The 14533-nt window shown below is 46.4% G+C and overlaps 1 protein-coding gene across 1 annotated transcript in view; it reads left to right on the top strand.

The window, feature by feature from the left end:
* Positions 1 to 14533, top strand: part of LOC129624822 (translation initiation factor IF-2-like) — a 353245-nt gene that overhangs the window by 17039 nt on the left and 321673 nt on the right. The window contains exon 2 of the mRNA XM_055543111.1: positions 12203 to 12351. Within this exon, the coding sequence (XP_055399086.1) occupies positions 12203 to 12351 (149 nt within the window). The remainder of the gene's footprint in view (positions 1 to 12202; positions 12352 to 14533) is intronic.

Below are 14533 nucleotides of genomic sequence, written 5' to 3'. Positions count from 1 at the left end.
CACTGTCCAGTGAAAGATAGCTGCTCTTAATCATCAAATAAACAAATCATCATCATCATCAAAAAAAAAAAAAAGAAATCCTGGCTTCCTTCTGCTTGAACCATCATAGGTAAAGCTACCAGGGAAGTGGCATGCACTGATTGCTTCAGATTTGGGTAGAAGTTTGTGCTAATCCAACCCAATCTCAGTGCATACACACATCCAGAGTTCTGCTAGAAAATACCGGAAACAGCTTGCTGAGGAGGCAGCTAATGCCGTCTCTTAGGCTTGACTCCAGACTTTGTTGTTGTTTAGTCAGTCAGTCATGTCTGACTCTTTTGTGACCCTTTTGTAGCCCTCCAGGCTCCTCTGTCTATGGGATTCTCCAGGCAAGAATACTGGAGTGGGTTGCCATTTCCTTCTCCAAGGGATCTTCCTGACCCAGGGACTGAACCCACATCACCTGCTTGGCAGGCGGATTTTTACCACTGAGCCGCCTGGGAAGCCCCTACTCCAGGCTTTACTGATGGACATTTAAGTTGTTTCTGATTTTTCTATTGGAAAATCATTGCCCCTCTAAGCATGCTTGTATGTTCACCATTTTACACCTGCGCAGTGACCTCACTGGGGTAAATTCTTATTAGAAGAGTTGCTGGATCAAAAAGTATGTCCACTTTCCACCTAATAGCTGTAAGCCACCCACCATCCAAGCTCTAAAACCACCCTTTTGCCAGGTACATGTTGAAATCCCTCAACTGCCTGTTGGGAGCTTTTTTTTTTTTTTTTTTTTTTTTTTTAAGTTTTTGAATCATTAAGCAGAGACTTCAGATTTACAGCAGAATTTCAGATGTCACAATTTTTCTGAGCAAGACAAATTTGATGTGACAGAATTTAAGATTAATCAAAGCTTCTGTGGTGTAAAAATGTTTCACCAGGCAGGCAAAAAGGACGGATTCTGCCAGCTGCAAGTCTCGTGCTTGGTGGGCGGCGGCTCAGGGATGGCTCTTCGGGTGCCCTGAGTGGCCACCTGCAAATTGCCGTCAGCACGTGCTCTGCATTCACTTTGTTGCTGTCGACTCCCGTCTCAGGGTGATACGAAGACAGGCCAAATGGGATTGGAAATGCCAGGAGAGGATGGCCATTCATGCATGTACCCTGCAATTTCAACTGTAGTACGTTGGAACGTCTTGCAGTTGAATTTTGTAGAAAAAAGCTTGGAAAGCAGTGATCTTTGGGATGATAGGATCTCGTGTGCCGTGGTCATCCTTTGGAGGAAGTGAGTGGTGAGACTTCTGCGAAGACATGCTTTGAGCAACCCAAGGGTGCAGAGGTGCTGTTTGTGGGATCACCTTTGCTGGTGTGCATGACAGTGGCGTGAGTGGGGACCCAGCAGGAGGATTGCAGTTGGCGTCTCTTGTGTATTTGCAGGCACAGTTGACATGCCGTCCAGTTTAATCCTCATGGCAACCTTTTCTTATGTCAGTAACCAGAGGAAAGCAAAGCTCCAGAAGATTGAGCAACTGGTCCACTGTCAAAGCCGGTAGGAGGAAGAGGTAGGAAGTTTGAACCCTGTCTTCGACCACACTGTGTTTTGAGGCTCCTTTTCTGCCCAGTGGAAATGATTAATGGCATTGTGCTTTGTTTTCTCTGATGATGCCAAGGAATGAATGTAATGTCTAGTATTAAAATTAAGATATGGCAGTGAGGAGAGTCACTGGAGAATTGTAAATGATAAAAGGGACTGAAAGTGCGAATGGCACAAATGAGGTGTGTGACCCAGAAAGCTGCAGTGACACCCACTGTTGTTGTGTCGGCAGTGACAAAGAGGACAGAGTTCCCTGTGGGACGTGACTGCACGGTGGCAGTTTCATGAGCAGAAGCCTCGTGGAAAGGGGCCAGGTGGGGAAAAGTAGCTAAGATGAAGCATAGGCTTCCCTGGTGGCTCAGATGGTAAAGAATCTGCCTGCAGTGCAGGAGCTCTGGGTTCGATCCCTGAGTCAGGAGGGAAGGCGATGGCACCCTATTCCAGTATTCTTGCCTGGAGAATCCCATGGACAGAGGACCCTGGTGGGCTACAGTCTGTTGGGTTACAAAGAGTCAGGACACAATTGAGCGACTAACACTTTCACACTTTCTCTTTCATAATATATGTGAGCATGTTTCAAAGCTATGCATGTGCTACAGAAATATAAATTATTATTGTTAAATTAGAAATGTTTATCGTGGAAGCATATTTCCATGAGAGCTATTTTATCACCAATAGAGAAGTTGCAGAGTTCTGGAGACGTGTGAACCTCGCTGCTCCGTTGTTGATGTGGGTTCAGCACGCTCGAAGGCTACAGCTCGGTGAAGTCAAACAATATCCTCATCAAGAGAAAGAAGCAAAAGGGCAACTTCCAAATAAAGCACAGCTGTGTCAGAGTGAAAAATACCTTTATAGGGGAAAAGAGAATGTCAGGGTGTAGCGTGCTTCATGGAGAAAAAGAAGGGCTTGAACTCTCAGGAATGGGATTACGTAACACACGGTCAGTTCTTCTGACCTTGAGAGTAAGGGAGAGTCCTTTCGATTGTGGGTCAGAAAGATCGTGGGTCTCAGGGTCTCTGCCCATTGCACCCCTCTCCCAGGCCTCCCACTGCTGAAGGCCACGTGGAGCAGGAGGATGGGGGAAGCACCAGCAGGTTGAGTGATCCCAGCAAGTCCCCTCCTGCATCTGGGAACCTGTGCATTGCTGTCCGCTGCCTGGCGCAGCCCTTGTCTGTGGCGTCTGCCGGCGGGCAGGTGATTCTGGGCCTGGGGGTGCGTTGCAGGACTTTAGTCAGTGCCCAGCTGCACACAGCAGCCCCCAGGCATCGTGAGTGCTTTACTGGGAGCGAGCGCCTCCTGACCCACGGATGCTCTCATGCAGCCGTCGTGGACTGTCTGCTAGGCTGGCTCCTCTGTCTCCTTTCCTGGGAATCATTGCATCGCCCAGCTGCACCGATCATTAACAACTTCTTGAAGCGTGCAGCCCCAGCTCGCCTCCCCTAGGCTCCAGGCAGTCGCGGCTTGCCCTATTTTGGCAGTCGCCTGAGTAGCTATGAGCACTAGTGATGTTATTGGCCGAGGAGTTGAACAGAAGCTGAATAAAGTTTGGCTGTGTGCATCCTTCAGGGCACAGCTCCTGGTCCCGGGGCAGAAAAACAACAGAAACGGGCCCCTGAACGTGTTCTTGAGCGGCACACACTGTGACTGGACTTCGACCATCCGCACCTCCGCGGAGAAGATGCTACCCCCGACCCGGAGCTCCAGACTTGTGCTCCCATCTCTTTGGTCTCCAAATCTTAGCGTGAAATATTGAGTACCCTAGGAAAGCTAAATTAATGGTGAGTCAAAGTAATTAAGGCAAAGTAAATAATCTCCGAGGTTCTCATTCCCCGTGAAACTAATTTCATATCTTATCCTTCATGTGTTAAAAATAGTTCTCTGCTAATTCAAGATGCCCGTCCTCTGTGTTGGTGAAGTGCACTTCAGTTCTATTGAAAGGATGCAGATTAGAGAGTTATTTTCAAATGGGTGATTTTTTTTTTTTTTGACGAGACATTTATTTTGGCATCACAACAGTGTGAATCTCTTTGGGTGAGCTGAGCGGTGGATACAGCTGTAGCGGGCAGCTGATGATCAAGTCGCTTATGATCACTTACAGCTGGGACAGGCTTTTCATCCCTTTAGTGAGGACTCGAACGTTCCCAGCCTCCCAGCCAATGATGAGATTTGTTTAGCTCTTTTGCAGGATTTTGACTAGCCGTAGCTTGACCTTGAATATATCTGCATGTTTAGAAACTATGTCTGTTTCATTCTTCTTCTTCTTTTGATATGGCCCATTTTTTAAAATTGTGTATTTATTTTTTATTGACTTATTTTTGGTCACACTGGGCCCTCTTTGCTACACAAGGGCTTTCTCTAGTTGTGGCGCGTGGGCTTATCGCAGCCGCTTCCCTTGCTGCCGAGGGCAGGCTCGTGTTCGGACTTCAGCAGTTGTGACACAGGGGCTTAGTTGCCCCGGGCATGAGGGCGCTTCCCAGACCAGGGATCGAGCCGAGGTTCCCTACATTGCAAGGCGGATTCTTAATCACTGGACCACCAGGGATGCCCTGATGTGAACCATTTTTAAAGTCTTGACTGAATTTTTTGCAGTATTGCCCCTGTTGTTTCTCTTCTGGCTTTTTGGCCAGGAGGCATGCAGGACCCGGTTCCCCTGGACCAGGGATCAGCCCCGCAGCTCCTGTGTTGGAAGATGACATCTCAACCTCTGGGCCCCGGGGAAGTCCCCATTCAGTTCTTCTGTAGGAAGGGAGCAGAGGACTGTGAACACTATTTTAGAGTTGTTTTTTTTTTTTTTTGTCACCTTAAAACGATGACAAATCCATAATGGGACAGTTGGGAGCATACGGGCTTTGAGGCGTCATTGTATCAAGCCCGTCCTCCTGCCACTGAGACGTTGTGATGCAATGCCCTGTTGTCCTGGGGCCTGAGAGGGCATGGTTGTGGCTTGGATGAGGCTAGGATGCTGTGCTTCCTCAAGCTCAGAGAACTGCTTTAGGATTTCCTACTGTGCAGCGGTGGTCTTGATCAACTGAGAGAATTCTTTCTGTTTCTGGGACAAGGGAGCATTTTGGTTAGGAAGAGCAGAGGTATTTGAAGAGAAACCTTGAGCACACAGTCCTAAGTTCCCACCAGCTGAAGAGTGACATCAACTCTCGGTTTGCTTTGCCTCTTCAGAGAGCTGCCCCAGTCCTCCAGGATGTTGTGGAGCTGTGCTTCTAGAGAGGTGCCGTTTTGCTTTTGAGGTGACAGCCCAGTGGCGGCATCTGCAGGATTTGGTGGCATCTGTAGTCACATGTCTGCACAGAAAATTGTGGCTAATTAAAGGGAGTTGTTGCTGTTCAGCCACAGTCATGTCCAACTCTTTGCAACGCTATGGACTGCAGCCCCCCAGGCTCCTCTGTCCATGGGGATTTTCCAGGATGCCATGCCCTCCTCCAGGGGATCGTCCCGACTCAGGGATCAAACCCAGGTCTCATGCATTGGCAAGTGGATTCTTTACCATCTGAGCCACCAGGGAAGCCCTTGAATGGGAGGAGAAGTGCATGTAAAGTGACTTTAATGATTCTCTGACTTTTAAATATTTAGTTTTAGTGTTAAAAGAACATTTTTTTTAAGACAGTGAAGTGTGCTTTTCTGCTAAATTTTTAATTTCTCTTTCTGATTAGGCTTCCCTGATAGCTCAGTTGGTAAAGAATCTGACAGCAATGCAGGAGACCCCAGTTTGGTTCCTGGGTTCGGAAGAGCCATTGGAGAAGGGATAGGCTACCCACTCCAGGATTCTTGGGCTTCCCTGGTGGCTCAGCTGGTAAAGAATCCGCCTGCAATGCGGGAGACCTGGGTTCGATCCCTGGGTTGGGAAGATCTCCTGGAGAAGAGAAAGGCTACCCACTCTAGTGTTCTGGCCTGGAGAATTCCATGGGCTGTATATATATAAGTCCATGGGGTTGCAAAGAGTAGGATATGACTGAGCAATTTTCACTTCTGGGAAAAGAATATGGAAATCGAGCATAGGCATGTGGTGCACATGGGGAATAATAACATTTTTGCTGCATGTGGAGATATCATACTATATTTGTACACTGAGATATTAATCATTACTTGCATTCATACAGCATCTAACAGTGTGCAAAGTACCATCTTATCTTTTGATCATTGTGACTTCTGAATGAACTGGGTAATTATCAGTGTCCCAGTTTTAAAGGTGAGGAAACAAATTCAGTGAAAGTGTCAGTCACTCAGTCGTGTCCGACTCTTTGCAACCCCATGGACTGTAGTCACCAGGCTCCTCTGTCCACGGGATTCTCCAGGCAGGAATACTGGAGTGGGTTGCCATTTCCTTCTCCAGGGGATCTTCCCAACCCAGGGTTTGAACCCGCCAGGCGGGCTCTCTACCACTGAGCCACCAGGGAAGCTCTTAGGCTAGATTCTTTGTAGCATTCGCACCCTCTACACAAGCCACGTTAAAGCAAATGACAAATGGGGATTTCACTTGACAAGGTTATCTCATGTAGCTAGCAATGTAGCTTGCATTTTGGGCAACGTATGAATCTGCGTGCGTTCCTGTATATGAGCTGGGGTGACTGGGGGCCAAGGCCCAGACGTTCTGGGTTAAATGTTCCGACAGGTGAAGCAATTGCCACTCCATCAACGAAGCAGGCACCCTTTCTTTACCTGCCTGACCTCAGCCCTAGTTTAGAGGTCTCCCAGGCTATGTATATTTGGCACTTGGAAATCTAAAAGCTTTTAGTAATTATTCTGAAGGGGATCTTTTTTTTAAAGCTGTTTCTCCTGCTGAAATGACTTTCTGGTCACAGAGCTGAGTGAGTGCTAGCAATAATTGAAAATGACTTGAAGAAGGGGAGGGTAAAGTGGAAGCAAGGCATATTAGCTGCTGGCTGATATTATTGCCTGAAAGCAGGTGGTTTTGTTAGATTCAGTACACTGTGTCTGGTGTAAAGAACAAACCTTTCCATTTTTTTTCCTGAGAACCATGATGCTATCTCAGTAATTGAAAATAATCTTCTAAAGTTGCTCCTTAACTAGATTTACACAATCCCCTTTCAAATCAGCTGTTATCTGCCCTTACATTTCACAGTTAATGTTGCTGTCTGCACAGCCCCTGCTAACAAGAAGATCAAGTGTAACTCTTTTCATGATTTGAAATAAAGTGTTTCTATTGTAATTATCCTGGCGCCCGGTTGTGTGGTTACAAGTGGGCTCATTTCTCAGCTGGGTTTATGAGGATGTTTCCTTGTGGAATATAAGACCTTCTGTTCCAACAGTGTTCTCGTTCACAGACCTCTCAAGGATTTCTCGAACTCTCTCGTGCTCACTTTTTTTGTACGTTTAAAAATGTTTCTATAGATGTTTTGGGGCGTGGGCTGGGACTGGGGAGAGGTAGGTTGAGGCACCTTTTCCTCTGTGGCACTGACACGTGAGCGGCACCGTATCCCCTTGTTTATGTTGTCAGCGACCTCATTTTGGCAAATTAGGAAAAAAACACCACACCTATTCAATGGCAGTTGTTTAGTCACTAAGTCCTGTCCAACTCTTGTGACCCCATGGACTGTAGCCCACCAGGCTCCTCTGTTCATGGGATTTCCCAGTCAAGAAGATTAGAGTGGGTTGCCGTTTCCTCCTCCAGGGGATCTTCCCACCCCAGGGATCAAACCTGGGTCTTCTGCTCCTGAGTCTCCTGCGTTGCAGGCGGATTCTCTACCATCTGAGCCACCAGGGAAGCCCCATTAAATTGCAGTAGGCAGGTTTTAGGGACTTCTCAGGTGGCGCTAGTGGTAAAGAACCTGCCTGCCAGCGCAGGAAACATGAGACCTGGGTTTGATCCCTGGGTCAGGAAGATCCTCGGTGTGGGCTCGGCGGCCCACTCCAGTATTCTTTCCTGGAGAATCCCAGGGACAGAGGAGCCTGGTGGGCTACAGCCTATGGAGTCGCAGAGAGTCGGACATGGCTAACGCGACTCAGCCACTCACGGACGCAGGCAGCTTTGAAATTGGTGTCTCATTCCTGACGGTGCTGAGAGAGGCAGACGGGAGCATGTGCTGCCAGGGAAGGTTGTGGGAAGTCTGGAGTTGCCTTCAGAATTCTTCTGGAACAGGCTACATCCTCACGTGTTGAGGATCCAGATGCTCTGTGAGTCTTCTGTCTCCATGCGGATGCATGTAACTCTATTTCCAGCCTGCGCTCACATTTTATTTTTAAGTAAGTTGCTATGTTACCCCTCTTGCATAATTGATCTACAGAAGCCTTTTGCTGCTTCCAGGCTAGCGAAAATTTCAATGATCCATTTTAAAAATCAAAATTGCTAATTGCTTATTTCCTTGAGGAAGATGTCAATCCATAGCCATGGCATGATGGAAGGACATTAAGTCCTATGTATGCTGGAGTATTAAATCCATCTGAAACTTGTACTGAGGAGGTTCTCAAGTAGGTGGTACTTGTTACTAGTATTTTGGGAAGTCTACTAAGGATGGGGCTGGAGGTGAAAGACACTAACTGAAGCAACTACTTGTTTTTAAGACTTCTTTTAAAATATAGGCCACAGGGCTCTACATCACAGTGTCAGTTGCCATGGTTACACTGAGCCCCCCACCCCCACCCCTTCCATTTACAGTGGTGGTCCCTTCAGCATTTTAAGCCAGATTTCCCTTGTGTGCAAAAGAAGGTTGAACAGAACGACCCTCTACGAGTCCCAAGCACTGTGAATTGATGAATTCTATTAAACCTGAAGAATATTCAACGCACCCATATACCAATAATAAAGAGAGGGGATTTATGAGCCATCATTAAACTTCGTGGGCTGCCATTTCAGGCTCTCCAACTGTATTGATCCACTCCATTAGTAGGAATAATTGAGAATTGATTGAATCATTTGGACATTCTCTTAATTACATTAACAAAAAATGTAAATAGCCCATAAATATGGGCTTCATATAGCGTGACCCCCCCTTTTTTTTCTTAAAATACTTTCTGATTTTAGGTAGAATAAGTATCGTTTTGCATGATGAATAGTAAGAGAAAATATCCTGCTTAACTTCCACAGCTGGCTATCCCAAGTGCCTTTCCTTGGGACTGTAGGATCCAAGTGAATGAGCGTCCCAGATTCTTGACGTCTTCCCGGTGAACATGGGTACCACTGGCTGACTCTTCTTGGAGGCAAGAGATCCAGCTTCTTCTTTTCTTTCTATATTTTGTTTTGTCTGGTTCAGTACTTAACTGGTAGCAGTACCGCTTAGAGCAGCAGTCCCCAACCTTTTCGGTACCATGGGACGGGTTTTGTGGAAGACAGCTTTTCCACACACCAGGGATTAGGGGATGGTTTTGTGATGATTCAAATGCATTACGTTTAGTGTGCACTTTATTTCTATTATTATTACATGAGCTCCACCTCAGGTCATCAGGCACTAGATCCTGGAGGCTGGGGACCTGACTTAAAAGACATACAGCAGCAGTTGTAGGGAGTTAAATTCAAATTTTATCCCCTGGTTGAGTAAACAGCAGAGGAAGTTGATAAGGAAGAAACTCCAAACAGAGCATTAAAAGGGAGGTAACTTCTCAGCCCCAATTATCGCAGAGAACGGACGCCTGGCTTTCCCCATAGAGTAAATAACGACGCCCTACCTGCACAGCTTTGCTTCTCTCTTCTCAGCATCAGGCTGGGGAGGAAGGGGAAGGTTGGAAGGAGGTCTGCACAGAAGGACTGGCAGTGGCCACACCCTGAGCTCACCCTTATCTGGGAGCTGCAAACAGAAGGGGCAGTGTGGAAGGAGAGACCAGACTGGTAACAGAGTTTAAACTGCCCCCGGGCGGCTTTAATTTATGAGCCTCTCGCCTGATGGAGATGTTGTCAGAGGAACTCTGCAGACTCCCGCCAGTGCTGAGCTGTCCCTCAAGATGCATCTCGGTGGTCCTGGCCGCCTCACGCTCACCTGGGCTCTTTAAACGTGATTCCTCTACGCCCGCTAGTTGTTGTTGTTTAATTGCAAAGTCGTGCCCGACTCTTAGTGTAGTGTGCCAGGCTCCTCTGCCCACGGGATTTCCCAGGCAAGGGTACTGGAGTGGGAGGTCCAGCTTTATTTGACATCTGGTGCAGAAAAAGTGGAGGAGGAGGATGTGCAGTGATTAGATTTACAGGAGGAGGCAGGCAGCAGTGACCTCAAGAAGGACACAGACTCACGCTTTTATTTTACCATGTTTGTTTCTCTTCCTGATGTGCTGCTGACTGCCCGGAATGCTATTTCCAACTCCTCTGCTGTAGAAGTTCGTAGTATTTTACTCATTGAGGCTGGGAAGTGACACAAATTTGGCTTAAAGCAACGAGACCATTGTGAACACTTATATCATATAACAAGCATCCTGGGAGATTCTGCAGACACTAATGAGGAGAAAGAAGAGGCGCCCGAGCCCCTCTAGTTGAATAGCCAGTAGAGGTGGGTCCCCATAGTGAAATTCATCTGAAAACAATCCGGTCTAGTGCCGTAGCCTGAGAGGACAGCCAAAGAGAGTGGGCGGGTAGTTAATATTTGTAACTTTCTAATGCAAAGTCTTGTGAAAGTGTGTAGTTTTACATGCTGTCATAGCATGCGGTTGCTTTTTTTTTTTTCACTGTATGACAAGTACTTTGAGAGTTTCTGCATTTATCTCAGCAGTTTCAAAGTGACAAGTCCATCTGATGGTATAGAAAAATGAGTATTTTCCTATAAGTTTTAGGTACTATCCATAAATCTTTGTGTGAAATAACGGTGGTTTTCATGATTGAAAACATCTATTAGAAAAATTTACTGATCTTAGTTTTGAGGAACTTGCTTTTTTTTTTTAACTTCAGTGTCTCTATATCTGAGCGGAAAATCAGGTATCTTGTGGGCAGCTTGTCTCTGGAAGCCTTGGGAAGCATTCTTTTTTGGGATGAAAATGAGGACCACGAGGCAGGAAGACCCTCAGGTCTCTTCTTGTGACTTTGGACAACTCACAGTCTTGATCACCACAACCTCCCTCTCAAAGTATTAATAGGTGTAGTTGGTTTTTTTCTGTATCTCACGCATTTGGGGAAAATAAGCAAGATAATAGTACAAAGCTCCTCTGAGGGAAAAATGCTGTAGTAATATGGATTGATGCAGTTCTCACTGCCAGGCAGGTGGTGTTTCTTTCTTTGTTTTCTTCCACTTTTCTGCTCTGGGATAGCTGTGATTCTGAAGCGAAGGCAGGAAAGCACTGTATCCCTCAACACCCTCCCCTGACACACACACACCCCGAAAATACTTTTCACAAATCCCATGCATTTGAATTCTGTTGTAGGCAAAGGGTCTTTTTACTTTAAATTTGAATACTGTGCCTGCTGTTTGGGTTCCCTTGGAAATTTTCATTTTTGATCTAGCTTAGAAAATACAAGGAGAATAAAAGCTGAAGAAAGCAGGTGAGAAGTGAGGAGTGGTGGTGGAGGCAGGTGGCAGGGACTCATGCCGCTGGAGTGAGTGGGTCGTATGGGAGACAGACCGCGGCGCTGCCCTGGGCTGTGTGATGCGGCCCAACGCTGATGTCCTCGCGGGTCACCGGAGAGGCGGTGGGCAGGTCTGCAGACAGCAGGCCAGAGGTCCGGTCCTCTTGGGCAGAATTCAAAGTGACAGGTGGTACTGACATTCCCAGTGTCACCATCGAAAGGAGAGTAAATTCTGGTCACCTGTGCAGTGTACTGATACAGAAGTGTGAATAACTTGTTGCATTTTAGAAGGATTGTAGTTTTTTAGGTTTCCCTGGTGGCTCAGGTGGTAAAGGGTCTGCCTGCAGTGCAGGAGACCTGGGTTCAATCCCCGGCTCGGGAAGATCCCCTGGAGAAGGAAATGGCAGCCCACTCCAGTACTCTTGCCTGGAAAATCCCATGGATGGAGGAGCCTGGTGGGCTACAGTCCACGGGATTGCAAAAGAGTTGGACATGAGTGAGCAACTTCACTGGTTCACTGGTAGTTTTTTGAAACTTTAAATAAAATGTTACCACAGGGTGATACTTTCCAGCTTCCTAGAAAATACACTCAGCCAGACCAGAATACTCTTTGATAATAGCAGGCAAAATGAAGTATTTTTCATTACTTAAATGGGGGAAAAAAATGAGCTATTTTTACATTGCGTGGAAGAGATCAACTTACTGTTGATGATAACTTTTCAGATGAGTAGATTCTTCTGCATCTGGTGAAGTCTTAAGCCCCTCTATAATCCCCATTATTGTACATTTTGTTATCAACAAGTAATTAAGCTCCTCTCCTACTTACAGACTTAGAGAACAAACTTATGGTTGCCCCCCGGGAAGGGATAGTTAGGGAGTTTGGGATGGACATGTACACACTGCTGTATTCAAAATGGATAACCAACAAGGACCTACTGGATAGCACGTGGAACTCTGCTCTGTGTTACGTGGCAGCCTGGGTGGGAGGGGGTGTTGGGGAAGAGTGGATACCTGCGGATGTATGGCTGAGTCCTTTTGCTGTTCACCTAAAACAATCACAGCATTGTCAATTGGCTATACTCCAACACAAAATAAAATGTTTAAAAAGAAATAAAAATAAATTAAGTTCCTCGCCTCGTGGAATAGAAGTCTCATGAAGGCAGAGACCATGTCACCCTTGCTCACAGCTGTAGCTGCAGCATCTGATGTGGTACCTAACACAAAGGAGATGCCCAGTGATTCCCTGTTGAATGAATGGCTGGATGGATGGATACCCTTAAACGCAGTGCAGCTCGATGAGCCTGAACGTCGGCTGGATTCAGATGCCATCAAAGAAGTAAGTGTCTTAAACTGTTGCCTTTATCTACACCCAGAAGTGACATCACTCTCTATCATTCCAAGGTGATAGAAGATGGAGGCCATTAATCCTCATTTTCAAAATGCTTGTCCCGATGACTCTGATGTGCAGCTTGGGATGCCTACGCCAAGCTCTGATTTAGAGTGTTACAGTTAACGTTCAGCTCTGAAAGATACTGGCCTGTTCAGCATCTCCATTACTTTTTTTTTTTAAAGGGAGATACTTTCTCATTAGGTATTGTGGAGCATAGCTTGAGGGGTTGAAAGTTTAAATGGAAATAAGTTTGACTGCAAGATCTTGTGACTCTCGGGATATGTGTTTAATTACATCTCTTTAGGTGTATTATAGCGACTTATCCATTTCCAGCCTAGGTTTTCATTTACCCAGCTGTTTGACACACATTTTCTTTCTTCCATTCTACAGCTTTTTCTAAATAGAGTTAGCTCTGTTTCCCGGTCCTTGAGCAGATAAGGTCTCCTTTCCCTTGCTGTAGGCTCTGTTCACTAGTGAGCGCCTTGACTGCATGAATTGATGTGTGCCAAGAGTTTGTTACGTCTTATAGTTGGAGCAGGAAGTGGCAACCCACTCCAATATGCTTGCCTGGGAAAGTCCCATGGACGGAGGAGCCTGGCAGGCTACAGCTACGGTCCATGGGGTAGCACAAAGTTGGACACAACTGAAGCGACTTAGCACACTCGTTGTTGAGGAGCGGTCCAGTTTTTTAAGCATCTTCTCTGTTGAAGAACTTCTGGGTTGTTTCTGGTTTTCAACGACTAAGAATAAAATTGCTGTGGACGTTTGTGTAGGTTTTTTGTTTTGAACATATTACTTGTCTAGGATAAATGCCCAAGAGTATGAGTGGTGGGTAGTTTTTTTTTTAAAGGATTTTTTTCAAGTTTTATTTATTTTAATTTTTGGCCATACCCTGCAGCATGTGGGATCTTAATTTCCTGATCAGGGATTGAACCTTCACCCCCTTCAATAGCAGGCAGCCTCCCAAACACCAGACCACTAGGGAATTCCCTCGTGTTTCTTTTTATAGCGGAAAATGAAAGTATTAGTCACTCAGTCAAGTCTGACTTTTTGTGACCCTAGGGACTGTAGCCCACCAGGCTCCCCTGTCCATGGGGTTCTCTAGGCCAGAATACTGGCGTGGGTTGCCATTTCCTTCTTCAGGGAATCTTCCTGACCCAAGAATCGAACCCAGGTCTCCCACATTGCAAGCAGATTCTTTACCATCTGAGCCTTCGTTTTATAAGAAACTGCCAAACTGTTTTCCACAATGGCTATCCCATTTCACACCCTCACCAGCTACAATTGTGTGATCCAGTTTCTCTGCCTCCTTACCAACACGTGGTGTGAGCCTTCTTTTTTATTTAGCCACCTTGGTGGGTTTTTAGTGTTATCTCAGGGTGGGTTTCATCTGCCTCTATGTGCACATTGCCACATGGCTCAGGACTGGCCGGCCCCAAGTCTGGTGGTCAGCTGTCTGTCGGCAGGAGTGATGGGCCCACATCCCTCTTGTCTGCCTTCATCCAACAGGCCAGTCTGGTGACCGGGCAGGGTTCTGAGAGTGGAGGTCCTCCAGGTCTTTTGAGTAATAAGTCTAAGCTCCAATACTTTACCACCTGATGTGAACAGCCGACTCTTTGGGAAAGGCCCTGATGCTGGGAAAGATTGAAGGCAAGAAGGAGAAGAGGGCGCCAGAGGATGAGATGGTTGGATGGCATCATCAACTCAATGGACATGAGTTTGAGCAAGCTCTGGGAGATGGTGAAGGACAGGGAGGCCTGAATTGCTGCAGTCCATGGGGTCACAAAGAGTCAGACGCTACTGAACAACAAGACAACAACTTGGACCTGGCACACCTTCACTTCCCTTGTATTCTATTAATCACAGCAAGTCACAAGGCCAGCCATGACTCGAGAAGCAAGAAAATAGACCATCTACCTCTTGAAGGTAGAAATTGCAAAATCGAATATCCAAGAGTATGGATACAGAGAGTAACAGAGAATTGAGGGCCATTTTGCAATTAACATACCATATCAGGTATCTTATAATTATCTTCCACCCATTTTTCTTTTCGGTTCAGTTCAGTTCAGTTGCTCATTCATGTCTGAATCTTTGTGACCCCATGGACTGTAGCATGCCAGGCTTCCCT

This window comes from Bubalus kerabau, chromosome 12 (assembly GCF_029407905.1).
Source record: "Bubalus kerabau isolate K-KA32 ecotype Philippines breed swamp buffalo chromosome 12, PCC_UOA_SB_1v2, whole genome shotgun sequence".
Lineage (NCBI taxonomy): Eukaryota > Metazoa > Chordata > Mammalia > Artiodactyla > Bovidae > Bubalus > Bubalus kerabau.
This window is presented reverse-complemented; position numbering and strand designations above follow the sequence as displayed.